Source organism: Brachyhypopomus gauderio, unplaced genomic scaffold (assembly GCF_052324685.1).
Source record: "Brachyhypopomus gauderio isolate BG-103 unplaced genomic scaffold, BGAUD_0.2 sc79, whole genome shotgun sequence".
In the NCBI taxonomy this organism is placed as follows: Eukaryota; Metazoa; Chordata; class Actinopteri; order Gymnotiformes; family Hypopomidae; genus Brachyhypopomus; species Brachyhypopomus gauderio.
In genome coordinates this window covers 1,087,939-1,115,462 of record NW_027506900.1, presented here as the reverse complement: position 1 = coordinate 1,115,462, position 27,524 = coordinate 1,087,939, and the positions used below count along the sequence as shown (strand labels likewise).

The 27,524-nt window shown below is 40.8% G+C and overlaps 1 protein-coding gene across 1 annotated transcript in view; it reads right to left on the bottom strand.

Moving 5' to 3' along the window:
• LOC143492557 (uncharacterized) overlaps window positions 1–4,084 on the bottom strand; it is a 47,429-nt gene extending 43,345 nt beyond the window's left edge. The window contains exons 1-4 of the mRNA XM_076990892.1: window positions 3,966–4,084; window positions 1,641–1,700; window positions 513–572; window positions 274–330 (exon numbers count right to left, since the gene is read on the bottom strand). Coding sequence (XP_076847007.1) covers window positions 274–330; window positions 513–572; window positions 1,641–1,700; window positions 3,966–4,047 — 259 coding nt within the window. The 5' untranslated portion in view covers window positions 4,048–4,084. The remainder of the gene's footprint in view (window positions 1–273; window positions 331–512; window positions 573–1,640; window positions 1,701–3,965) is intronic.
• Between the last annotated feature and the right edge of the window lie 23,440 nt (window positions 4,085–27,524).

Genomic DNA, 27,524 nt, shown 5'->3' with positions numbered 1-27,524 from the left:
TTTTGCCCCAGTGTAATTCCTTGGGGTGAAATTCCCCTAGTTGGCATAGTCGTGCATTTCATTCTTTTTTCGTTTTTTTTGTTTTTTCGTTTTTTTGTTAGTCCTGCTTGACACATGTTGTTCATGTTAACCTATGCATTACTTCCCGTTAGTAAGTAAACACTTAAGTGTTACTGGATACTGTAAGCCATCATAAAATCTCCATGTCAATATTGTCAAATACTGAAATGTGGTAGCCAGCGTATAATTCATTTAGGGACTAGAAAGGTCTACCTGATGATTCTTCATTCACCTCCGATTGTACTGTTTGGGTTTCAGAAGCCTCAGGAGCTGATTAAATAAGAGTATTCACTCAGATTACTGATAATTCACAAATACTTAATAATTGCTCATTAATTACAATTTTCCAGAATATTGTAACCTTTTCTAAAATGTTGTAGTCTACACTAAGTAATAAATTAAGTAATGTCCTGGTTTTATTAACACACATCATAATTGGAATTACACATTACCTGGTGGTTCTTCATTCATTGTCATTGTTTGGTCCTCTTGGGTGTTAGAAGAACCCTGAGCTGATCAAATGAGAGTATCCATTCAAAGGACTGATCAACTACTTCACAAAAACGTATTCTCTCATTGAACGCAAATGTCCAGACTACTGTAACCTCTCATAAAATGGCCATGTCAATATTATCAAGTTTTAAAATATAGTATCCTGCATATATTAATATACACTTAATAACTGGGATATAGACTAGAAATTTACACCTGATGATCCTTCTTTCATCTCTACTGATTACACTTTTTGGGTCCCAGGAGACTCATGAGTTGATCAAATCAGTACCCATTCAGATTATTGATCAAATGCATCATGTGTCCTCTATTCTGGCTTATAAATATCAATTCTCCAGGATATTGTAACCCATCATAAAATATCCATGTCAATCTTATCAAATACTAAAATATGGTAGGCAGCGTATAATAATTCAGTTAATTACTGGGATATAGACTAGAAATGTCACGTTGAGGTCCTCGGCCCCTCCCTATTGGGCGTGTGTTAACGTTGTCTGCGTCTACTCGTCTGCGTCTGTGTATTTCCATGGGTGCGGTTACGTCTTGTGCTGATCCGTTTCACCTGTGGCTCGTCTCGTCATCACGTGGGGATTATGTGGTTTGTCTATTTAATGTGCGTTCGCGCAGTGTCCTGTGCTCATTGTTGTCTGAGTCACGCAAGTGTTCGTGTATGTTCTATGTTTTCCGTGCGCTGTATGCGCTATTTTTGTGTGAACATTAAATGTAACGTTCATCCTGAAGAGGATTCTGTCTCGTCCTTCCTCGTGCCACCGGACGTTACAAGAAAGGTGCACCCAATGATACTTCATTCATGTTCTCTGATTGTACTGTTTGGGTTTCAGACGACCCATGAGCTGATTAAATAAGAGTATTCACTCAGATTACTGATCAAATATTTAACAAATACTTAATAATTGTTCATTAATAACAATTCTCCAGAACATTGTAACCTTTTCTAAAATGTCAATGTCATTATCAATGTTGTAGTCTATACTAAGTAATAAATTAAGTAGTGTCCTTGTTCTATTAACACACATTATAATTGGAATTACACTAGAACATCATACCTGGTGGTTCTTCGTTCATTGCCATTGTTTGGTCCTCTTGGGTGTTAGAAGAACCCTGAGCTGATAAAATGAGAGTATCCATTCAAAGGACTAATCAACTACTTCACAAAAACAAGTAGACTTTGTATAATCATAGAGTTCATCGCTAGAATACAGAGTAGAAACATATACCTGATTGCGCTTCTTTCATCTTGACTGATTGCACATGTTGGGTTTTAGTAGAACCAGTAGCTGATCAAATTTAAATTGTTAAATTGTTAAATTGTTGATGGGGGGGGGGGGGGGGGGGGGGTGTTGTGTGGCGAGTGTAAATAGTTAATTTAAATTAATTTATATTTTTTTGCTGATGCTGGTCCAGCGTGTTGCGTGCCAGTGATTATGCCTCATTGTGCCATAGGTTGCCGACCCCTGCACTAGAAGATCATATGTTTCTTTCATTGTCATTGTTTGGTCCACTTGGGTTTTAGAAGAATTCTGAGCTGATCAAATGAGAGTTTCTTTACTCTAATACTTTTCAATAGCTCATTAAAATGAGTTCTCCAGAACATTGCATCCAACCCTAAAATGGTGTAATGACTGACTCCATCGCCCCGTCAATCATGTTTGTTTGTGATTGACTTCCTTGTTTTGATGTGCTCCCGTGTTTACTTTCGGTTTCCACACCCTTGTTTAGCACCTCATCTCCTGTTATTCCCCTCACCTGTGTCTCATTAAGTTTCCTCAGTTGTATGTGTATTTAAACCCCATACCTGTGTCCATTTGTTGCTGGTAATTGTTACTGTAGCCTTTGTATTATTTGTCTCTCTATCTTTTGAACTCTGTGTTTGTCTAGGTTCATGCTTTGTAACCTGTACCTAATGCTCTGTGATTCCTGTACTGTAACCCTAGCTATCTTTCCCTAGCTATGTGGTTTGTGTATTTTACAAAGTTGTGTATTCTTTTCTTTCTGGTTAAGTTGGTTGCTCTGTTTTAGTTATATTTACTCATTAGTTTGGTTTACTCTCTGTCTAGTCTTGTTTTCTTACATGTTTTTATTAGTCTGTCTATTCGTTACAGTAGTTACTGTTTGTTGTTGTTTTGCTGTCCCTTGTGTATCATGTTGTGTTGGTCTAGTAAGTCTCATCTCTGTGTTACCAATGGGAAAGTTAACCTTTTGTGTTCTGCCAAGAAATGTCTAGTTAATGTTGAAAATGTACCCATCCTCTCATCGCATTTGTGACCGCCTCCTCTCAGTCTAACGTTACAAATGGCCATCTTAATGTTATCAAAACCAGGCCCGTAGCCAGCATTGTGATGGGGGGGATCTTTTTCCCCCAAAAGTGGACTTAATTTGCCTCTCTACTCCAATGCCGCCTAAATACACGAGCGCACTTCAAACCTTTTAATTTACACATATTTTATTCATTATAAGCATGGTTGCCAACTTTTCAAAATCACTAGGAGTGAGATTTGATGCGGGGGGGTTGTTATGTCTTATATGTTTCCTCTATGTTGCGCCTAAAGCGATCGATCGCCAGAAGTTGGCGCCAGAGCGAACTAGTAACTCATTGAATTATAGATGTAGATCGGAGATAAATAAACTAGATTTTTTCAGCGTGAGAAATCGGATGTATGGCGTGTGAAGACAGTCAAATGCGAGTGTCTAACGCTCATTGCGTGAGAGTTGGCAACACTGTTATAAGTTTGTTGTGAGTCTGTTGTTGCTGTCCTTATTTGTTTGTCTGTATATCCACCGGAGATTAACAATTCATTCGTTGAATAGCCTACATATATTGAGGGGGCATGTGTGTACGGGGGAGGGGGCGGGGGGGGGGGGGGGGGGGGGTCGAACGAACCCTCCGATCCCCCCTGGCTACGGGCCTGAAAACTGTAATTGATCTAATATACTTAATATCCTGTATAGAAAGGCCTACCTGGTGCCCCTGGCATCATTGAACACAATTTCACGGAATAATTCAGAATGTTTCTGATACATCAAGATAAAAAAAAATCACTAAAATATACTTATATACAAATGTTACAAGATAAAGATTATTTGCTTATAATATTTTTAATAGCTAAAAATTAATAATTCACTGGAACACTAGGGTTTTTTCATGAGGAAAAAGAATCACTGAGACCAATCACTGTTTCCTTTACAAGATGTTTGCTGTATAACTTTATATCACTGCCCATTAAATGAATAAACAGAACTTCTTTCATCTGAGTGAAATTATCAGAGCATAAATGGACAGGCAGCAGGCAATACAAGCAGACAAAATAAAACAGCATTTAAATATCTTTAACAGATTACAAGTGTAATCCAGTTTATAATCAAGAACCAACCTGTTTGTTGTGATGACTGCAGTATGATGAGTAATGTAACCCATCTCAGCATCCACACTCGAGACATTATTGGCCTTCCCATCGTTACCAGCTCTGGGATGTATGTGAGAGGCTGCGTCCCCTCTTTCACCTACCTTGTCCTCTAAGGGAGTTTTTATAGGGAATCTTGCTGATGTAAAAGAGTAATTATTATTTCAGGGTGGAGCATGGATTAAGTCTGACATTTTCATTATATTGTCTATGACAATATTAAGACTGCTATTTTCATTGTCTGTGACAATTTTGAATAAAACAAATATTTAAGGCTTTTGTTTAACATCACATATGGTTTAGGTAAACTGCCAAATACTTGAGTGTGTCTAAAATTGTTGACTTCATAGTAGATTTGCCGCTGTGTTTAGCACCCTTGCGTTCACACTGTACCTCAGCCTGAACAAGACACAGCCTGCTCTTTTGACATTTTTTGGTCTGTTTATCCTATGAATGGCTTTCCAGCACTCAGTTATCAGCAGAAGAATATTGTGTTCATGATAGCGACAAGCTATCAAGAGTCATTTGGGTAAGGACAAGAGTTTAAATAAATCATCCATTTCGAGAAAGGCACCAAAGCCCAACTTATCTATACCCAGTGGTGGAGCCAAAGAGGGGCAGGGTTGGCAAAAACCCCCAACAGAGCCCTTGCCACCCCTAGTGCCACCCCACTGGAAAAGGTCATTTTAAGAGAAAATATGTGTTTCCTTTCGTTCATAATTTCCCTCTGATAAAGCCTTGGTCACCTATTGGCCACCCCTTGAAAAAAAGGTTAGCACAAAGTTTTCCAGTGACTCAAGATGCTCTATCAGTGCAGACAGGAAGACCAGGATGAGGGTCTTATTCAACACATTCCACCCCCTAACAAATTGTGAAAGTAGAGTTTTAGCATTAGAAGGCATTTATGTGTTTAGCTACCATAGACATAAATATTTGTAATTCTTCACCAAGCAATGGAAAAAGTCAGAACATAGGAACAATAGGTAATAACAAGTACTTCATTTGGTTAACTAAGCCTTTTGGATTTCAGCAAAGTGCAAAAAGAAAGAATCTACTACTCTGATATTTGCTCATTTGCATTTTTGTGCACAAGCATGATTTTTATTCTACAAAACATTTAGTTGAACAGTTAATGGGAATGTTTGATTTTGGTTTGTTTTCATTATTTTGTCCTTGTCGGTACAAATAAATTATGCCACATAATTTAAGGAAGTCTAGGTAAACTGGTAAAGTAATAGCTCATAGCTCATAGCTCAAGCACTAACTGAATTCATCACAACTATGCATGACCTCCTGAAATGTCCTACAAATTGCAGGAAAACCATGCAGATTATAAGCACATAATTGAAGCACACATTATAAAGGCCTTTTTGTCCTATTGAATGAAGGGCAGATATTGTCTTATATCATGTGTCACGTTGAGGACCCCGGCCCCTCCCTTTTGGGCGTGTGTTAACGTTGTCCACGTCCATTGTCTGCGTCAGTGGATCTCCGTGGTTATGGTTAGGTCACGTGATAATCTGTCTCACCTGTGACTCGTCTTGTACTCACGTGGGGCTAATGTGGTTTGTCTATTTAATGTGTGCTCGCGCAGTGTCATGTGCTCGTCGTTGTCTAAAGTATACACGTCTCCGTTGTATGTTTGAATGTTCTTCGTGCGCTATACGCGCTTCTACGTATATAAATAATAAAAGTGACGTCAGTCAAGAGGGTTTCCATGTCTCATCCTTTGCCGCGACCCCAGCGTCACATCATGCAGACAAAGTGTCCAGTCTTGGTAATGTGCTTTCTGCACAAGCAGACATCCTTGAAATCAAGCAGCTGCTTTGTGTAGCAGACAATTTACATAAAGCCCAAAAATAAGGCTGGTTGTTGTATTTTTTCATGTTCTGCACAATATTTCATATCCCAAAATGCAAAATGTGCTCTCCATCATGTTCTGATGTTGATTTTTAGTTTAGTGCCCACAAAAAAAGCTTGATGGGCGTTTGTGCAATTATGTGTGCAAAACCTGACCAAACCCTTTGTTCAGCACTTGGTAAATGTTACATTTACATGTTAGTAAATGTTTTAACACAGTTATACAAAACAAATACAGGGTTCAAGTAGAATCAAGCAGAATAATAAATAAAAATTAATTAAAAAGAATTCAGGAAGTTAAATTAAAGAATTTTAACCCATTGTATTAATATTGACATATACTGCCAATATAAATATAAAAATCTTGTTGCTTTGGTGTGAAAAATATTTCAAGCATACATTTCAGGATTTCAGTAAAATGGCTGATCAGACCAAGAATACTATAAAGGTATAAATATGGAGTACATTACAATGAGAAGAATCCCATAACATGATTTCAGAGGACCATAAGAAGCAGATGGAGAAGCTTAGAGATTTTCACTCCCTTCCTCACACTTTTTTTTTTCTTTTTTAGTTGGCCCACCTCCACCCCCCCATCTTTGGAGGACAACTTTGTTTTTATATCAAATAATAGATCAAATAATAACAATTCTATATAATATAGTGTGAAGTGATAATTATTGGGATTAGGTGGACCATGAGAGGATAGAGTATAGAAAAGAGGGGAAAAGAAAAGAGGGGGAGAGAGAGAATAAAAAGGGAAAAGACAGAAGGGCGGGGAGAAAAAAAAATCAATTATATATATATATATATATATATACCAGTAGCGAACCGTGACCTTTAAACCTGGGCCCGCTACCCCCCCCCCCCCCCCCCCCCGAAATTTTTTTTTTCCTTTCTTAATAAACTGCAATAAAGAAAAACTGAGACGACAGTACAGCTTTAAAAACACAATAAACTACTAGATATCTGTACTAGATAACGTCTTAAGCAAAATAAGTTTCCAAACAAAATAAGTGTCACGTCCAGCCCCTCCCTCCTCCCTGGTCCCGCCTAGCTCCCCGCTCCCATTCGTTCCTCCCTCTGTCTGTCACGCCCTTGTCGTCAGTCTCGTACACCTGAGTCTTGTTCCACCGTCGTGTTTCCGTGTATAAGAACCCCCTCGTGTTTTACCCCGGTGTCGGTCATTCCTTGTACGCAAGTCCTTCGCTGCTCCTCTTGTTTCCCTTCTAGATCTGTCCCTTTCGTTACCTGCATTCTCTCTTAGTTCTACTCCCTTGTCTTCGTATGTTGGTTACGTTTCCCCTTGTTTTACGCTGGTGTTTCCTTTGTGTATGCTCCCCGTCATTGATAGGTTTTCTGGTTTGTAATCTCATTGTCTGTTTTGTTAGCTTATGCTGTTGTGTCACCTCTTCCTAGTCACCCTGTATAACATTGCTCTTCTTGTAGTATGTTCTCCCCGTATATATATCTGGTGTCTAAGGTTGTTATGGTTTATTACGTTAACGTTTCCCTGTTGTTTAGCTTGCTCGTTTTTGTTGGTATTCTCTCCTTATTGTTTAGTATAGCTCCCTCTGCCTTCTGTGTCGTAGTCGTGTTTTGCTCTCCTTCGTTCACTGTTTGTTACTCTCTTCATTAAAACCCCTGAAATCTGCTTTTGCGTCACACCTGTCCCTCGCAAACGTTACAATAATGTTCACAGCTCCGTGGTTCTTGGAAGCGGAATATGTAAACAACGCGCACGAGGACGTCAAAGGGATGAATCGAAACTAGCTAGCGGTGGTGCTAACGACAGCTAGCGTCGCCACAGCGGGCGGAAATTATCATACAGTTAAGCCCGCCCACTAAGAGAGAAGATATGATTGGTCAATTTTGCTGTAATTTGAAACTGGTATTGCGCTGAATTATAACTGGCAGGCCCTCTGTAAACGAACAGCAGGCATCACAGTCCTGATAGGGGGAGACACAGGCTCACAGGCTTCCACTTAACCCCTCACCTTCCAACACAGATTGAATAGACATGGGTGAATATTTTATTTGCTTATATTTTTGTAATTGTTTAGATGTCGAATGTCAAACTGTAAGTAGATAAAATAAAATTGGATAATAATGCTTTAAGAATATTTTAGGCCCTCTGAGAGGGCGTAGAGGGCCCTGACGGTTCCCCACTGATATATACACACACATACATACATATACATATATTCAAATATATACATATAATAAAAAAAAAAAGTAAAAAAAAAACAAGCAGCTCAAATGACCAGTGCAAAGAAGAGCAGAAAGTGTACCCAAGACATATGGCACAAATGACTGATGTATATGTATGTGTGAATGTGTGATTATGTGCAACACAAAAGTGCAACATAGGGTAAATGTACAGAATGTACTTGCCAGCGAGGGTAGAAAGCTGCGACAACATTCCCCCAGAGGCCAGAGGTAAGCAGAGAAAGACCCGGGAATCCCACCCGCCCTCGGCCCCCCCAGGAGCTGTGGAGCCCCAGGGCAGCACTTCCCAGTGACCCTCGCATGCCCGCCCCTGCAAGCGGTAGAGGGAGACCCCGGACAGCGCCCCCCCAGCCAAGGAGCGCAGGACCAGGGGAACCAGAGGAAACAGAGCCCCCCCTCCCCCCCCTGCCATGGGTCAGTAGCAAAGCCCCAGCGCCACGCGCTCCTGGGAACCTCCCCCCACCCAGCAAGGCCCCCCTCCCGCCGAGGAGTCCCGAGCCGCCCCGGACCACAACCACCCAGGGGAGCGGGCCAACCGCCGCGACGGAGAACCAAGCCGGGCCCCGGAACCCCAAGGCACCCCTCCTCTGGAGTAGAGCATTAATCACAGGGGAGAAGCCGGGAGTGGACCAGGCACGACTAGCCCCCGACCCAGAACCAGCTGTCCTCATACATACACTCAAACTAATATTTACATTCACCCCCATATCTACACCCCTACATACATATACACACCAGTAGCGAACCGTGACCATTAAACCTGGGCCCGCTACTCCCCCCCCCCCCCCCCCCCAAAATTTTTTTTCCTCTCCTAATAAACTGCACTAAAGAATAAAGAAAAAACCGAGACGACAGTATAACTTTAGAAACGCATGTAGTGCGTTCAAATAACATTTGTACTAGATAACTTGTTAAGCAAAATAAGTTTCCAAACAAAATAAGGTTTCACAGCTCCGTGGTTCTCGCAAGCGGAATATGTAAATGAGGACGTCAAAGGGCCGAATCGAAACTAGCTAGCGGCCGTAGGCTAACGACAGCTAGCGTCGCCACAGCGGGCGGAAATTATCATACAGTTAAGCCCGCCCACTAAGAGGGAAGATATGATTGGTCAATTTTACTGTCATTTGAAACTGGTATTGCGCTGAATTATAACTGCCAGGCCCTCTGTAAACGAACAGCGGGCATCACAGTCCTGATAGGGGGAGACACAGGCTCACAGGCTTCCACTTAACCCCTCACCTTCCAACACAGATTGAATAGACACGGTTGAATAATTTATTTGCTTATATTTTTGTAACTGTTTAGATGTCGATTGTAAAACTGTAAGTAGATAAAATAAAATTGGATAATTATATATATATAATGTTTTAAGAATATTTTAGGCCCTCTGAGAGGGCGTAGAGGGCCCTGACGGTTCCCCACTGATACACACCCCCTTATCTACAACCTTACCATGTATACACCTACACCTTTCCTGATACACATACATACACACACACACCTCCAAACTCACACTCTTTTAGATCCTCACATATATACACCTGCATGTACATCCACTCCAACATACATCCCCACACACATTCACCCACACCCATATACACTCTTGCGGACATATATACCTCCATAAATGTACTCACACGTCCCCATACCCCCCCCCAACACGTTCTCTTTCATCTACCTATAGACCTACACCTACAGTGACAAAGACAAAAACACACATTCATCCAAACTAACACACTCTCCGCGGCGGGGGCAAATGGCTGTACCAGCAAGGATCGGCAGCAGCCCCAGGACGCCCCCAGCCCAGCCCCGTGCCAGCGACCCACCCATGCCCGGCAGGGAGCAGGAAACGGGTGAAGGAAGGCCTTCCCACCCCTCCACCCCCAGTGCTGTGTTGTGTGTAGGTATTGGTGTATATGCATGTGTGGTAGTGTGTGATACTATGGTGCAGTTAAAATTGAGGGGACAGGTGCTAGAACAAACGTGGGCAAGGGCCCGGGCCACTGGTCAGTGTCTGTCCACACCGTCCCCTCAAAGGCCCTCAATGTCTAAAGTGCAGTAAAAACTGACAGACAGTGGTGAGGAGACATGTGAGCCATGGTAGCAGGCCCACCTCGTCAACCTCTGGGTACATGCCTGCCCCCCAGGATCCTAAATGTAAAAGGACTGGGGGGGGTGGTGGGTGGGTGGGAATGCTTAGGTCCAGAGGAAAGGGTCCTGGCTCATTGGGCACCGAGCTTCGCAGCCCCCCCCCCCCCCCGCTCAAGGCAGGGAGTGGTCGCCCCGGGGAGACCAGGGGGACACCCCACCCCGCCACCGCATCCAAGCCCAGACCCCCACCACCCCCGCTGCAGAGAGTAGCCGGTCCGGACATCCACATACACCTAAACACACATTCTCTCTCACACACGTACACACCCACACACATTCATCCCATATATACACCCACACACCTTGTGCTATATGTACATCGCACCCATGTAGGCACCCACTACCATACCAATCTCGCAATAATCATACAACAACAGACATCAACACGGTGAAGATATGCTGGTCTGAGTGCGGAACCCAGCGCCCCCCCCGGCCCACCCTTTCTCTGCGTGGTCCACTTTAACTCCTGCTACGTTCAGTGTTGAGCGCGTTGTTAAAGGAGAGACAGCATGGAGCAACAGAAGCGGCAGAAAGGGGGCGCGGAGAAGTTACGTGCCAAGAAGTTGAAGAGTCTCAATTTAGAGGCTACAAAATGTGTGAAAATCACAGACATGTTCACTGCTGTAGCCTCGCATCCTCAGTAGTTGAAGCAGGGCCTGAAATTCATTTTTCAAAATGAGTGGGAATTCCCCCCTTAAATGTGTCACATAAGGGGGATTTCTACATTTTGGGAGGGGATACTTCTGGTGAACCTAAATACAGGTCTTGCTGTGCATCAACAAGATATATACAGTGTATATATATACACATCCATATATATATGTATATAATATATATACATTGTAACTTGTCTCTTGGTTCTTCTCTACCCTGATCTGTCCTCTCCTTGGTCTTTCTTTTCTAAAAAAAAAAAAAAAAAAAACATTCCAACTGCTCTCTTGGAGGGCCAAGCTCTGAAATTAGCATACATTGGTTAGGCTTGTTATAACTTAATTTTACGTCTGTTTTGTGTGCTGAAATGTGTCATCACATCACAATCAGCTGACTGGGCATCAGGCAGAAATTTATACATTGCAGTAATCCAGGGTTGCCAACTCTCACGCAATGAGCGTGAGACACACGCATTTGACCGTCTTCACACGCAAAAACGCCACATCCGATTTCTCACGCTGAAAAAATCTAGTTTATTTACCTCTGATCTACATCTATGATTCAATGAGTTACTAGTTCGCTTATATCGTTCTGATATAATACTTAATGTGTCCATTTTACACCCCCCCCCCCCAAATTTACACACGCACACCCCGCCCCCCGGCCAATATTTTACACACACGCCGCCACCCCCCTCCTAAAATCAAATCTCACTCAAAGTGATAAATTTGGTAACGCTGGTAATCTGTTTTTTTGCCCTTCTCCTCTGTTATTGACCACCTCTTTCAGATCAGCCTCGCGCTTTCTTTTCAGTGCTGCTGTATGAGAGACATTAGCCGAGTGGCGACTTAAACTCGATGTTTTGTAGCATCGGCTGGTAAAAGGCACAGCACCGTACATTTTACAAATCGAGCAGCTCATTTCACCACTATTAAATTCGAGCCAAGGATATATTCTTGGCCAGTTGGACTGAAACATATGTTTGGACTGCTGCTTTAGTTTACTACCGTCACCTGTCTGTGAATCCTGAGGATTAGTTTGGTCAACGTCGCCGCCGCTGCGGTGCTAGGAAGAGTGAGAGCACCGAGTGCAGTGTCCAGTACGGACGTCGGTCTGTCCGACTATCTGTCCGTCTCACAATACAAACCGAGCTATTGTTTTGCTGAACGTTTTCGCTGTAATTGTGTGCGGGAGTTTCCCGCATTATTATGGCTACAATTGCGGGAATCGAAGAAATAGTGCGCAATTCCCGCAATCCTGCACTGAAATTCAGGCCCTGTGAAGACAGCAGCAGCAGACAGGGAGAGCAGCAGCCAGGCGTGTGAAACCGAGGGACAGACTGAGAGGGAAAGTGTAGTACGTGAACAGGTGGTAACGTTAGGATAACACAGGGACTTTATTACATGCAGTGGCGGACTTAGCAATTTGGGGGCCCATCAACATTAATATGCGAGAAATAAGTCAGCTAATCAGGGGGCCCTACAGTGGGCTGCAGTGGGAAGGGCCCAAGGCAGTTGCCTAGCCACGCCTCTATGCAAAGACCGCCTCTGATTACATGAGAATGATGAGCAATGGCGATTGATTAGTATCAGTATTAATTGATATTTGCATACTTCCCAAAATCTTGCAGCCACGCACCGTTATTCTGATAAAATAGCAAATGGTCAAGACTAAGAAGTGTTGGATGAGCAGCAAGTGTCCATTTAGGCTATCATAGCATTTTAGATGTTTAGGTTAACGGTGTGTTGAAAGGCTGCATAGTAGTTTGAATTTGTAGCCTCTATGCTGTGGTTCAACATGTTTTAAAAACTCAAACAAGTGAAATTACAGATTTTAAACCTTATAAATGATAAATAAAAGCTTTGCAATTTAAGCATGACTACAGTAAGTGTAAAAAAAATATAAAAGTAATATTGGCAAAATAAAAATTGGCAAAAAAAAATATGCCCACACCAAATAGAGTAAAATGATGCCAAATGCTTTTAAGACATATTTGCGTTGCCTGAATTCATGAAGCAGCTTTGTTTGTAGCCAGATACAAATACATGTTATAGCTGTTTAAAGGAGGAAGCACCTTGAACCTGAAGAATTAGAATTGAGCTGTTATATCAGAGAAATTCAGAAAATACATATTAGATATGATTTCAATAAAAAGGATAAAAAATACGTTGAACTATACAGAACAGACAAAAATGGTGGAGTTAACAATAGACACTTCTTATATTTAAATATGTTGATACATCTTGAAACAGACTATACCTAAGGAGGTAGAACTACAGTATGTGTTGAGTCAATTTAATTGTTTGCTTTCCACAATGGTTATTTGATAGACTTCTAAAGTAATGAATAACTTTAAATTTCTAGTAAGACTAGTTTGTGTTGTTTTTCCAGATAGTTCCAAATATTTTTATTATTAATTTAGTTTTTGAATTAAGTTTTCAATTTGCCACTTAATAAATTATAATAATCACTCCCTCTCTTCTTGTCTAGTCAAGCCAGGCAGTTGAGGTAGCAGTTGAGGAGAGAGAATAGAGACTAGACTATTTTTCCCATCCTGAGCTTGCTAGAATGCAAGCATTTTTAATACATCACCCAAAGCAAGATGCTACAAAACCTGTAGTGAAGAAAGTGTTCACTAACAAAGATGGCACAAACAGGAAGTGGCTGACATACTGTAATCAACGTCATGCTTTATTTTGTTTTGTATGCTTGGCCTTTAGCAAGCCAACTGATTCCAGCACATTCGTAACTGGAATGTCAGACTGGAGAAATGTCCATCAGAGAGCTGAAGAGCATGAAAAAAGCATAGTACATAGGGCATGTGCTGAAGCTTATTTTTTAAACTGCTCAAAAGCTGACATAAACAGTCTACTTAGGGGAAAGCAGCTAACAGTTCACAGAGATCAGATAAAGAGGAGGCGCCAGGTCTTAGATCGTGTTGTGGAAGTTGTCAGAGTAATAGGGAAGAGGGGGCTGAGCTACAGACAGGAAGAGAATGAGGCTGCTTATACTTTGGAGGACAATAGCCTTGACCATGGTAATTTTTTGGAACTCATCACTTTACTGGGGAAATATGATGTGGCCTTGAAAGAGCATCTCAGTGAAGTGATTGAAAAAAGTAAAAAACTACATGAATCAGCATCAGGCTCTAGAGGCAGAGGCTCCCTTGTCACTTTACTTTCTAAATTAACTGTCAACTCACTGACACCAAAACCTGATCAAGAAGAACATTGCCACCGAAGTCCTAAAAGCTGGAATGTTTTCTGTCCAACTGGACACCACACAAAACATTACAGCACAAGACCAATGCTCAGTTGTCCTCAGGTATGTGACTGATACCATAAATGAGAGGCTTGTTGCTGTGGTGAGATCACTTTCACTGGAGAGTCATTTGTTCAGTTGCTGAGTGACATTCTTGACAGTCTGAACTTGGACAAAAGCCTCTGCATTGGAAATGCCACAGATGGGACTTCCCACATGCAAGGAAGGTACAGAGGCTTCTCCTCACTGTTAACATCACAGTCCCCTCATCATGTTCATGTGTGGTGCTATGCACATATCCTGAATCTGGTTCTCTCTGATACCACTGAAATTGTGATTGAGAGTGGATCACTTTTTCATCCTCTTAGTGAAACAGCAGTTTTCATCAGAGAATCTCATCAGAGGATGTACATATGGGAAAAAGAAAGCCACAGCAACAGACACAGGCACATAGCACCCATTGGAGAGACATGCTGGTGGGCAAAGCATGATGCTTTAAAGATGTTTGGCTCATTTGGAAAACCCCAGGACTGTCTTTATGTTGATGTTTTGTGTACACTGTTAGCCATTCAAGAGCAGAAGACTGTAAAAGGCAATGTTCGGACCAAAGCAAGGGGATACAAAGATGGCCTTCTGAGACATGAGACGATCCTTACAGCTCAATTATTCATGAGAATATTTGACCAGACAAAACCATTGTCAAAGTACCTGCAAACAGGAGAAATGGACATCCTCTCTGCCCACAGGATGGTGATCTCTACACATGAGGCTCTAAAACAGATGGCAAGGGATTTCAAGGCAGTCAAGGATGCAGCAGAGAATTTTGTCACGTGGGTAAATGAAAAGCTGGAGGAGCAGGATAAGGAGGTTGACATGGAGGTGGAGGCTTCACTACCTCAGAGGAGACCTAAAAAGAAAAAAATCCATGCCAGGAGAAATGTCCCAGGATGAGACATCCAGCGATGCATAGGAAACCTATGAGGTAAAAGTCCACAACTCAATAATGGACAGTCAGTAAGCGAATGGCTAATGCAGCGTTATGGTAGCCAATCAGAGCCAGTGTTTTTACACGCGCGCCGAAATACTTCAGTGACACGACACAAACGGAGAAGAGGCAGAAATGGCGAGTCAGATGCAAGCTGAAGAAAAATTAACATTTTCAAGGTGGCGATATAAACATTATTTAAGAAAATACTTGAAGTTCCTGAATGTCTACCAGACTGCGTATTTGATTTATTTAATTAAGAATAGAGGTTTTATTGTTAAGCTTACTTCTATTGTGAACAAACCAGTTGTCTCAGGTTGAGAGAATTTAATTTAATTTGATAGATGTAAATGCACTTTACATAGTGTAACTGTTTACTTTTGCTTTTATTTTTTACAAAGATTTGGGATTTTAAAGGTTTTTATCCTGCACTGGTCTGTGGATGTGCAATAAATATCAAACGTTAAACACCTTCCTGATCTACTCATTTCAACTGACTGTAAAAACTGCTTTTTCAAAAAAAAAAAAATCCTTATTCATTGGCATATAACTTTTTTTTTACTGTAACGCAAATAGTTACTTTCCCTGGTAACGAGTTACTTTTATTATAGAGTAATTCAGTTACTAACTCAGTTACTTTTTTGAACAAGTAGTGAGTAACTATAACTACTTTTTTAAAGTAACATTCCCAACACTGTTGATTTATCACTCCCTACCTCACACTGTAAGCTCAAAGCTGCGATTGTTGGTGCACATTGAACCAGGCAAGCTTGATGACAGTTCTTGTACTCTGATTCCTGGTGTTCGAAAGACTCACCTCTCACCCAACTTGTGCATGTTATTGCTATTTCTTAAACTTTTTCAGCCCCCCCTGTCTGATTGAGTCAAGATAGCATTCATTATGTCCAGTATTTCATGTAGTCCTGTTGTTAATTCCCCGCACCCAAGGGTCGTTTGTCCGTCTATATACACTACCGTTCAAAAGTTTGGGGTCACCTAGACAATTTTGTGTTTTCCCTGAAATCTCATACTTTCATTTATCAAATGAGTTGACAAGGTAGAAATAATGTTTTTTTTTTTTTTTTTTATAATTTCTACTTTAAACTTTGCTTTCGTCAAATAATGCTCTCTTAGTAGCAATTACAGCATTGCAAACCTTTGGCATTCTAGCTGTTAATTTGCTGAGGTAATCTGGAGAAATTTCACCCCATGCTTCCAGAAGCCGCTCCCACAAGTTTGATTGGGTTGATGGGCACTTTTTTCGTACCATACGGTCAAGCTGCTCCCACAACAGCTCAATGGGGTTGAGATCTGGTGACTGCGCTGGCCACTCCATTACCGATAAAACACCAGCTGCCTGCTTCTTCTATAAATAGTTTGTGCATAATTTGGAGGTGTGCTTTGGGTCATTGTCCTGTTGCAGGATGAAATTGGCTCCAATCAAGCGCTGTCCACAGGGTATGGCATGGTGTTGCAAAATGGAGTGATAGCCTTCCTTATTCAAAATCCCTTTTACCTTGTACAAATCTCCCACTTTACCAGCACCAAAGCAACCCCAGACCATCACATTACCTCCACCATGTTTGACAGATGGTGTCAGGCACTCGTCCAGCATCTTTTCAGTTGTTCTGCGTCTCACAAATGTTGTTTGTGTGATCCAAACACCTCAAACTTTGATTCGTCTGTCACTTTTTTCCAATTTTCCTCTGTCCCATGTCTGTGTTCTTTTGCCCATATAAATCTTTTTCTTTTATTAGCCAGTCTCAGATATGGCTTTTTCTTAGCCACTCTGCCCTGAAGGCCAGCATCCCGGAGTCGCCTCTTCACTGTAGACGTTGACACTGGCGTTTTGTGGGTACTATTTAATGAAGCTGCCAGTTGATGACCTGTGAGGCGTAGATTTCTCAAACTTGAGACTCTAATGTACTTGTCTTCTTGCTCAGTTGTGCAGCGGGGCCTTCCACTTCTTCTACTCTGGTTAGAGCCTGTCTGTGCTCTCCTCTGAAGGGAGTAGTACACACCATTGTAGGAAATCTTCAGTTTCTTGGCAATGTCTCGCATGGAATAGCCTTTATTTCTCAGCACAAATATATACTGTTGAGTTTCAATTGAAAGTTGCATTTTGTGATTTTAATCGAACCAACAATTGTAATGCTCCAGATTCTCAACTAGCTTAAAGGAAGGTCAGTTTTATAGCTTCTCTAATCAGCAAAACTGTTTTCAGCTGTGCTAACCTACTTGCACAAGGGTTTTCTAAATATCCAATAGCCTTCTTACACAGTTAGCAAACACAATGTACCATTAGAACACTGGAGTGATGGTTGTTGGAAATGGGTCTCCATACATCTATGTAGATATTGCATTAAAAACCAGACGTTTACAGCTAGAATAGTCATTTACCACATTAATAATGTATAGAGTGTATTTTTGATGCATTTAATGTTAAAGCTAAATTTTCTTTCAAAAATAAGAACATTTCTAAGTGACCCAAAACTTTTGAACGGTAGTGTATGTCTTGTCTTTGTACCAGTTGACCACTGGTTACTGTTTCTTTAATTTGGAGTACATTGCAGGTTTTGTGTTGTGCACCTTCTCTATTAAATTCCTCCTTTTTTTCCCTGGGCCTGGTGTGATTGCTTCCTTTTTATTTTGCACTCATCACCCTTCACAAATGTGCAACCCAAATGTGTCTAACCCAAATGAGGTAGCATTTAGTGGCTTTTTTTATTTCTGTGGTATATCTGAACAGCATGACTGTTTCTGAATTATTGTAATGTAATTAATGTCAGTTCCAGTGTTAATTTTGACAGCAATTTTTGATTTAGTTTTAGTCTTAGTCTTTTGACTAAAATGTAATTTAGTTTTAGTCATAATTTAGTCATTGATTTGTTTTTAGTCTTAGTCTAGTTTGAGTCGACTAATTATCATTAGAATTTAGTCGACTAAATATCAAAATAATTTAGTTGACTAAAATATAAATGGTGTAAAAGTCATTATATACACTTGCACAAAATGAAACATTTATTAACCAGTTACAGAATATAATTTTTTGTATGTGCAATATATACAAAAACAAATTTCCAAATAACTCTATTGACCTGGGGGGTATTCCTCGAAGCGAGCTTATGAAAGCGGCGCTTATTAGAGTGAGCCTCGCTTGAGTTAGCCAAACAGTTCACTTCCGTCTAGTTCCGTTCCACTAACGAAATCCAGACGCAACTTGTTCCCCGCTAATTCATGCCAGGCTTTTGTAATCAGCGATCATGCGTGTGCACACAGTATTTACATAGCCTCACTAATCAATATTCGAAAAGGCAAGAACATGTCGAAAGAGCTGAAAGAACGAGCAGCTTTTCTTTCTTCTGCTGAACAGGAGCTACTCATACGTCTTTATGAGGAATATAAAGACGTTATTATGAAGAAAGGCAACACGTCCTGTATTAATAAAGCCAGAGAAGCTGCCTGGCACAATATTGCAGACAGATTAAATGCATGAGCATATAATTTAATCCATTCATTGGCATTTTAAAAGTGTTATAGTAAATTAATAATGTTAATAATTTCCTGATTTAGAAATAACATGAGCGGGGTTAGGAGAATGTGGCAGCAGGTCAAGGTGAAATATAAAATTATACTCCAGAATGGTAAGTACAGTTGATTAGTCCAATGTGCAGGAAAAGGTAAAACACCATATTAAATAACTGTATAAAATATTTTAGCAACCAGAAAGAAAACTGCTACTGCTGCTGCTGCTGCTGCTGGTGGGCCTCCTGTAGCAGCCCTTACTCCTGCAGAAGACCTTGATTTAGAGCAAAACAGCGGACGCCCCATCATTGAGGGAATTGAAGGAGGAACATCATCTGATCCTGTCTGTCCTCATGATACACAGCCTTATGTTAAAGGTAGGTTCAGTTGTTTCTCAGATTTTACATTTTTGTTCTTACAGGCTACATTTTAGTATTATTGTATTGATGACTAAAATTTTACAGTGGTGGGAAGTGTGCTGACTCTTTTGGACCTCCTGTATTTGACAATGATGTGAGTACCATAAACCAGCCTATTTCTTATGACTGAACCCTGAGGACCGTTAACATTTACGTGTCTTAATTTGTTGTTTGCAGGGGGAGATTGCCGGACCATCCAGGATGGTACAGAAGGATGAGGACACAGTTTCTGCCTGTTCAGAAAGGACACAGTGTCTGCCTGTTCTGTAAGGCGTGTGTGTCTATGTATCTGTCTGTTAATGTGCTGTGTGATCTCATGATTTGTATTGTGTTTAAAGGAAATGGAAGAACAGAGAAGACCCTCAGGCCTCCATGTCCAGAGCTCACACCTCTGCAAGAGAACACGTAAGTAGTAGTTATGCAGTTCAACATGAATAAATACTTCTCAATTTTGACTATACTTCAGTCTTAAAGGAATCCATGATTAGTGAGATCTACAAAAGATACTTGCTCTAAGATATAGAATGTAAAAAAGCAGATCTGCAGTACAAAAAACTAAAAATACGGAAGTTGGAGCTTGAAATGAAGAAAATGGAGAAAATGTGAGTATTTGCAAAAAGGTCTCACTTTAATATGCTTGTTTTTGCCAGATAAGTAAATCAAAGTTTCTTCTGTCCACAGGCTCAGCAAGACAATTAATAAATTTCTCTTTCCAAAAAAAAGGCGTCTTGTTTTATATTACACTGTGTGCAGAATTATTAGGCAAGTGAGTATTTTGATCACATCATCCTTTTTATACATGTTGTCCTACTCCAAGCTGTATAGGCTTGAAAGCCAACTACCAATTAAGTAAATCAGGTGATGTGCATCTCTGTAATGAGAAGGGGTGTGGCCCAATGACATCAACACCTTATATGAGGTGTGCTTAATTATTAGGCAACTTCCTTTCCTTTGGCAAAATGGGTCAGAAGAGAGATTTGACGGACTCTGAAAAGTCAAAAATTGTGAGATGTCTTTCAGAGGGATGCAGCAGTCTTGAAATTGCCAAACTTTTGAAGCGGAATCACCGAACAATCAAGCGTTTTGTGACAAATAGCCTACAGGGTCGCAGGAAGCGTGTTGAAAAGAAAAGGCGCAAAATAACAGCCCATGAACTGAGGAAAATCAAGCGTGAAGTTGCCAAGATGCCATTTGCCACCAGTTCTACCATATTTCAGAGCTGCAACGTTACTGGAGTATCAAAAAGCACAAGGTGTGCAGTACTCAGGGACATGGCCAAGGTAAGGAAGGCTGAAAACCGACCACCTTTGAACAAGAAACATAAGCTAAAACGTCAAGACTGGGCCAAGAAATATCCTAAGACTGATTTTTCTAAGGTTTTATGGACTGATGAAATGAGAGTGACTCTTGATGGACCAGATGGATGGGCCCGAGGCTGGATCAGTAAAGGGCAGAGAGCTCCAATTCGACTCAGACGCCAGCAAGGTGGAGGTGGAGTACTGTTATGGGCTGGTATAATCAAAAATGAACTTGTGGGACTTTTTCGGGTTGAGGATGGAGTGAAGATCAACTCCCAGACCTACTGCCAGTTTCTGGAAGACACCTTCTTCAAGCAATGGTACAGGAAGAAGTCGGTATCGTTCATGAAAAACATGATTTTCATGCAGGACAATGCCCCATCACATGCATCCAAATACTCCACAGCGTGGCTGGTCAGTAAAGTTCTAAAAGAAGAAAAAATAATGACATGGCCCCCTTGTTCACCTGATCTGAACTCCATAGAGACCCTGTGGTCCATCATAAAACGTGAGATCTACAGGGAGGGAAAACAGTACACCTCTCTGAACAGTGTCTGGAAGGCTGTAGTGGCTGCTGCACGCCATGTTGATCGTAAACAGATCAAGCAACTGACAAAATCTATGGATGGAAGACTTCTGAGTGTTATCATGAAGAAAGGTGGCTATATTGGTCACTAATTTGTTTTTGGTTTTGATTTTGAATGTCAGAAATGTTTATTTCTAAATTTTGTGTTGTTATATTGGTTTACCTGGTGAAAATAAACAAGTGAGATGGGTATATATTTGTCTTTTATTAGGTTGCCTAATAATTCTGCACAGTAATAATTGCCTGCATAAACAGATATCCTCCTAAGATAGCCAAATCTAAAAAAAAACACTCCAACTTTCTAAAATATTAAACTTTGATATTTATGAGTCTTTTGGGTTGATTGAGAACATAGTTTTTGTTCAATAATAAAAATAATCCTCTCAAATACAACTTGCCTAATAATTCTGCACACAGTGTAGTGTTAATGAACAAATTCAAACAAAATATTCCCTTAACTATAGTAAGTGTTTGCATACATGTTCCTCATAGCTCTACCATCCATGTGGTCTGCAATTAAAATGTCGTCTTCCCATTGCTCCAACTGCACTCTTGGCATTTCTTCTTTTTGCAGTATTGCCACATTGTGCAAAACTGCACAGGGTGCTACAATATCACAGGCTCTCTCAGGGGTGACTCTGAGATGGCGCAAGCAGTTAAATCTGCTCTTTAACTGTCCAAATGCCATCTCATTGCATGCCCTTGTCTTTGAATGTGCACGATTGAACCTCCTCTCTGCATCTGTTGTAGGGTCTGCATATGGGGTAAGAAGAAAAGGTTGGCAGGGGTAACCCCTATCCCCAAGCAGTAAGCCAGGAAAAGCACCTACAATTATAAGGAGTAGAGTTAAACACTGAGGCAAAATCTTCACTATTTTGTGTGGTTGGAGTATTCTTACCTTGGGCAAACCTCTGTGCCAGTGAGGAGGCACGAAATATCCTGGAATCGTGCACCGAGCCGGGCCATTTTGCCTCAATGTTGGAGAATAGAAATTGGCTGGTGCAAACCATTTAGAACAATGGCAAACATGACAAAGAGTGAAAGTTGTTCAAACCCATGAACTGACATGCTTTACATTTTCTGTTGGGTAGGCAAAACTTGCATGTACCTGTACATTGATGCTGTGAAATACTTTTTTTGGTTCCCATAGTCTGCCTCCATGGGTACAGATGGAGCCTTTATCCAGATGTGAGTACAGTCTAGAGCAGGCGTACTCAACTAAATTTGTCCGCGGTCCAATTTTGGCAGATACCTGTGAACCGAGGTCCGGTGCAGGCAGGGGTGGCGAACGTAAGTTGTTGAGCGGGGGGACGTAAGTTGTTGAGCGGGGGGAGGGGGGGTGGCGAACGTAAGTTGTTGAGCGGGGGTGGCGAACGTAACACTCGTGACGGAGTGTTTTTTCAATAGCCCTGAAATAAATGCTACGGTTTTGTTTTGGTCCGTATCCAGTTAATCAGGAATGAGATTGGGTCCGGACAGGACTGCGTTCGGGTCCGGATCCGGACCGCGGTCCGCCAGTTGAGTACCCCTGGTCTAGAGCACCAATGACATTTGGAAATCCTAGAGAATTCAATGCCTTTTGAATTGAATGAATTTTAGCATGAAATAGTTGATTAAGATGAATACAAAGCACTTTGGTAAGTGCTCTGGATAAGAGCGTCTGTTAAAGTCATACAGTTAACTCTAAGTTACTGATCAAACCAACACTCCTTCTCATGAATACATGCCAGCTGTTCTGAAAAGGATGGGAAGGATGCCTCTGTGACCAGGGAATTTGATGAATATATTAAGGAAACGCTTAAGCGCAAGGTAAACCTTTCGAATTTCGTGGCAGACCGTTGCCTTACTAAGATGTTATGCATCCCCAACGCTGTACAGAAATGCACAACTGGCAAAGAAGCGCAAAGCGATACAGACCGTTTGGGGTTTGGTAAGAGCTTTACTACGTCTAGTGGTCTTCTCAATATATGGCCCCAGTAATTTACAAAGATATATAATACTGTGTCTTCTGAACCTGTAGTGCTCAAATAAGTAGTCATCCGGAAAGCCCAGTGGATCTGTCCTGTCCTGGAATGACCTTGGAGCTGGTAGCATGAATGCTCTGCGCACTACACATGCTCCCTCATCTACTGGATTTTCTTCAAATGGGCATGCCATGGTCAATCAGCCTTCACTGTTAGCTGCTCTTTTATAGCATACGTTTTGGATTATTTGTATCACCTGTATGAAAATCTTGGTAAGGTATTTGTCTGTGTCCATTTCCTTTTTGCACCATTAAGTTAACCACACATTTACATTATTTATACTGAACATATGTAAATTGCAGAGTGATATGATTTGCTTGTAATTTGAACACAAAAGAGGAAGTATGGGGATAAATATATACCTAAAAGTATCTTCGCCTAAATTACTCAGTATTAATAATTATTAATACTCAGGTACAAAGAATTGTATTTTTTGTGATAGAGTGTGACGGGCAGTGTGAGCAACTAAAAAGGAAGCGATCACGCCAAGTCTCAGGGAAAGAGGATGGTTTAATAGAAAGTGCGCAAACCAAATACCCGTGACATAGATCCAGATTAAGGAAATAATAACCAGCAGTCAACTGGTACAAAGACAAGACATATATAGACGAACAAACGACCCTCAGGTGAGACGGATCACAGGTCCCGCCCACCTGAAGGACGAACATCACGTGACCAAAAACAGGACATCTGCCGCTGTAAACGGGGGCGACCGGCAGGGCCCCCCCCCACAACGTGACAGAGTTTATGCTAATGTATGTTTCTGCATCATAACTGCGATTAGACATTGTATTCCATTTTACACTGACCAGAATTTGTGAAGATTAAACCAATACATTAAAATGTGCAGAAACCTCACTGATTAACAATGAATATGTACTCTTAAGATCGAAATATAAATTGCATTTTGAAATATAATTATTAAATTTTGATAATAATAACCTGCAATCATTCCAAACTAATAATTACAGTACTCAATTAAATGTATAAAGATATGATATGATATGCTACATCCACAGCAATTTAATGGATAGAACTGCAGCGGAACCTTGTTCCTCAATTCAGGAGAAATGTGTCCATATATCGCCGCTCATCTTTCTCCCTGCTGACATTGTTGAGTTAACTTCGAGTTTAATTTCATGAGTGACCACAGTTCACGGGCTGGTTTTGTCCTAACGGGTTCTGCGCGATGTGAAGACGTTAGTTCTGATTGGATGGTTACCCGGTTTGTCCCGCCTCTCCGTGTACGCTAAAGTAGTTACTGTTGGATCTCTTCTTAACTTATCCCTACCTTTCACAAAACTAAATCAGGTCTGATTGAATGTCGTCGCTGGCCAATATTTTCGTCTCGTTTTTATTCGGTCACGAAAATGTCCTTTAATTTCGTCATCGTTTTTATCCCTTCGTATAGTTTTAATTTAGTTATCGTCTCGTTTTCGTCATGAAAAAAAGGTTCGTTGACGAAAACTATGACGAAAATTATTTGTCAACGAAATTAACACTGGTCAGTTCATCAATTTATTGTATAACAGGGCAGTCATGGTCTTGTGGTTAGAGAACTGGTCTTGTGATTGGAGGGTTGAACGTTTGATTTCCTGGCCCTAGGCCATGACTGAAGAGCCTTTGAGCAAGGCACTTAGGGCCATCTGCTCCTCTGGCACTGAACTGTGACCCAGGTGCCATATTTTTGTCAATTGTGATTTTTACACCCCAATCGAAATTTGTCCTCCGCTTTTAACCCATCTGTGCAGTCAGAACACACACACACACTAGTGATTACTAGGGGGCTGTGGATCACACGTGCCCAGAGCGGTGGGCAGCCCTAGCCCGGCGCCCGGGGAGCAGTTAGGGTTAGGTGCCTTGCTCAAGGGCACCTCAGTCATGGCCTGTCTGGGAATTGAACCAACGACCCTCCGGTCACAAGACCAGTTTCCTAACCGCCAGGCCATGACTGCCCCTGTCAGTCATGGGGAGTGCAAAGGGTAAGAGCACTTTGTTAACTGGTTGTCACTAGTCTACTATACTTGGGTTATTCAGCTGTCTCTGCGTTCAACTGATACATCAGTTTCTTCTGCTAAACCTAGGGAAGCTCCATATTAGGAGATATACATATGTGAGTCAAAGCAGCCTGCTGGGCGCCCATGTTTTGGAACATGCTGTGCTAAAGATAACCTGCTTGCCAGAATTGCTGAATTGTGTTTAGGATTGTATATAAGCAAGGGGGACTGCCCCACTTGCTTTCAAAGTTGTCATGATTAGATGAGACTCTCATGCTTGTGTGATTTTTATCCTTTTTAATATTTTAATATCTTTTAATAAATTAATCATTTTAACCACGTCTGAGTCATCATCCATGTTCATAAAATTTCCACAACAACATCTACTTCAGGTTGTATACATTTGTACATCTATTACAGGTTGTCAATATAAAAGAAAACAAAATCATGTTTTTACCTGCACACTTCATAATCATGAAAATGTTTTCGAAAAGCTACAGTAACTAGAGGCACAGTGAACAGCATAAGTTTTCCCTGTATTATCAGAACAGAATCGATCTGATAAAAAAGAGCCATTTCAGATTCAGCTTTGCCACAGATTTGGATGGTAAACATTTAGCCCAATGCACTTTCATTTCATTTTCCTTTCTGGGCACATGCATTGCTGAAGCAATTCCAGAACCTCCTTTTACCATGTACAAAGACACCATTTTCCCTGGACCAATGTCTAAGCGACTAAAAGTGGTTGAAGATTGCCAACTGTATGCCATTTGATTCTGATATTTTTTGGCCAATGTTTTGGTAATTTAAAAAAATTATTTTTGTTGCTTTTTGAAAAACATATGTGTGCCTTTATACCGCATACACCAATTACGAGGATAATGGATAAGAAAATGGTGCTGATTTTTTCTGCGTGAACAGGTTTCCATCAATCAAATGTTTTAAATAAACACATAAACTTTGAGATATCATGAGGGAGAATATATTGTTAACAATCTGAAGTAATAAAAAATGTCCCATTGTTGGCAGAAGTTATCAAATCTCCAAAGATAAGCACCATGACTGAACTGCATTCAATCTCCGATCATTAGACCTTTCACATGAATTCACAGTCACTGGTCTATTGTTACTCTCCTTGAATCCATAATAAAACCTGTATTTTTAAATCCAATTATCTTAATGTAATAATGTTTTCCTTTCAAATATCCAAAAAATTGCTTAGATCCATATCAGGTAACATCTTCTAACATTCCATGCATCACATCAACTGAAGTTCTCAGTGTGGAGAAAATTTTAGGGGACTCCTAAAACACCTTAGCCTATTGCAGACACATGTGGAGCATGCACATTTCCCTCAGACTTCCACAGTAAGAGACTTGACTGGGACATGGCCGTGGCAGCAGTAGCAGTGTATAAGGTAATGATAATAAATCTTGGGTTTTTGTGGGAAGCGACCATCCTATATGTCGTTGTATATGGAGATGGACGTAATATACACCATGCATATACATATACCAATGTGTGTGAAGGGGGAGACCCCTAACCAATAAAGCTTAAAGAATGGACCCTAAGGAGCCAATAAGGCCTACGAGAGGTCATATTGTTTTCTAAAAAGGTGGCATCACACTTAAGGACAATGGTAAACCAATACATTATATAATGGTAAATTCTCAGAAAAGGTGTTGATCAAAAAACTGTGATGTCATTGGTTACTTTGGCTGAGGATAAAAAAGGAACACAAAATGGAGCAGGTCAGTCAGTTCCCTGGGCTGATCCTTTGCAGTATACCCTGTGTAGTTGCAATAAAGTATTTCTTTCACCTTTCAGTTTCCTGCGTCAGTGTCATTTCTTCACTGGCCTGTCTTTTTTTTTTGCCACGACAATTGTGTGAAAATGAATGAATTTAATAAACATGAACTCCTCACAACAAAAATGTAAAGAAGAAATGGATTCCTAGTCATTTCTTGAAAGCAAGCAGTGTGGATTTCTGTGGTGCACAACACTGTCTTGGAACAATCTTCAGAGAATTCTGTCTGAAAGTTATCGTTTTCTGCTGAACAAAACCTACAGCACTACCTTGCACTGAAAGACTAGTTAAGACCAAACAAACTATGTAAAGCCAGATTAATGCCAGTAAACTGTACCACACTGCCATGTACACAACCAATGTATAAAGGAATCACACTATCAATCACTCTCCAACAAGAGAAACAAGCATTTCACTTAAACTGTACCATTTAAGATCCTGAACATGAAATATGTCACACAGGTCTATATTAGCCAAACATGAATTCCATTTTGAAAAGAAGTTCTTTAAGGTAAAATATATAGCACCTAATTTATGAATACCTGACTTGGAACCCAGAGGGTTTACAACCTCAAAATCATCGTAGAATATCTGGATTTGCACAATGTGCCTTTCTGTTCAGGATGACTAACTAAAAAATCCATCACAAATATCTGTAAGTCTTGAGGTACTGGTACCTGGGCTTTGCAACATCTCTGCAACAAACTGACTTTTAAATATTGACTGCAATGTAGAT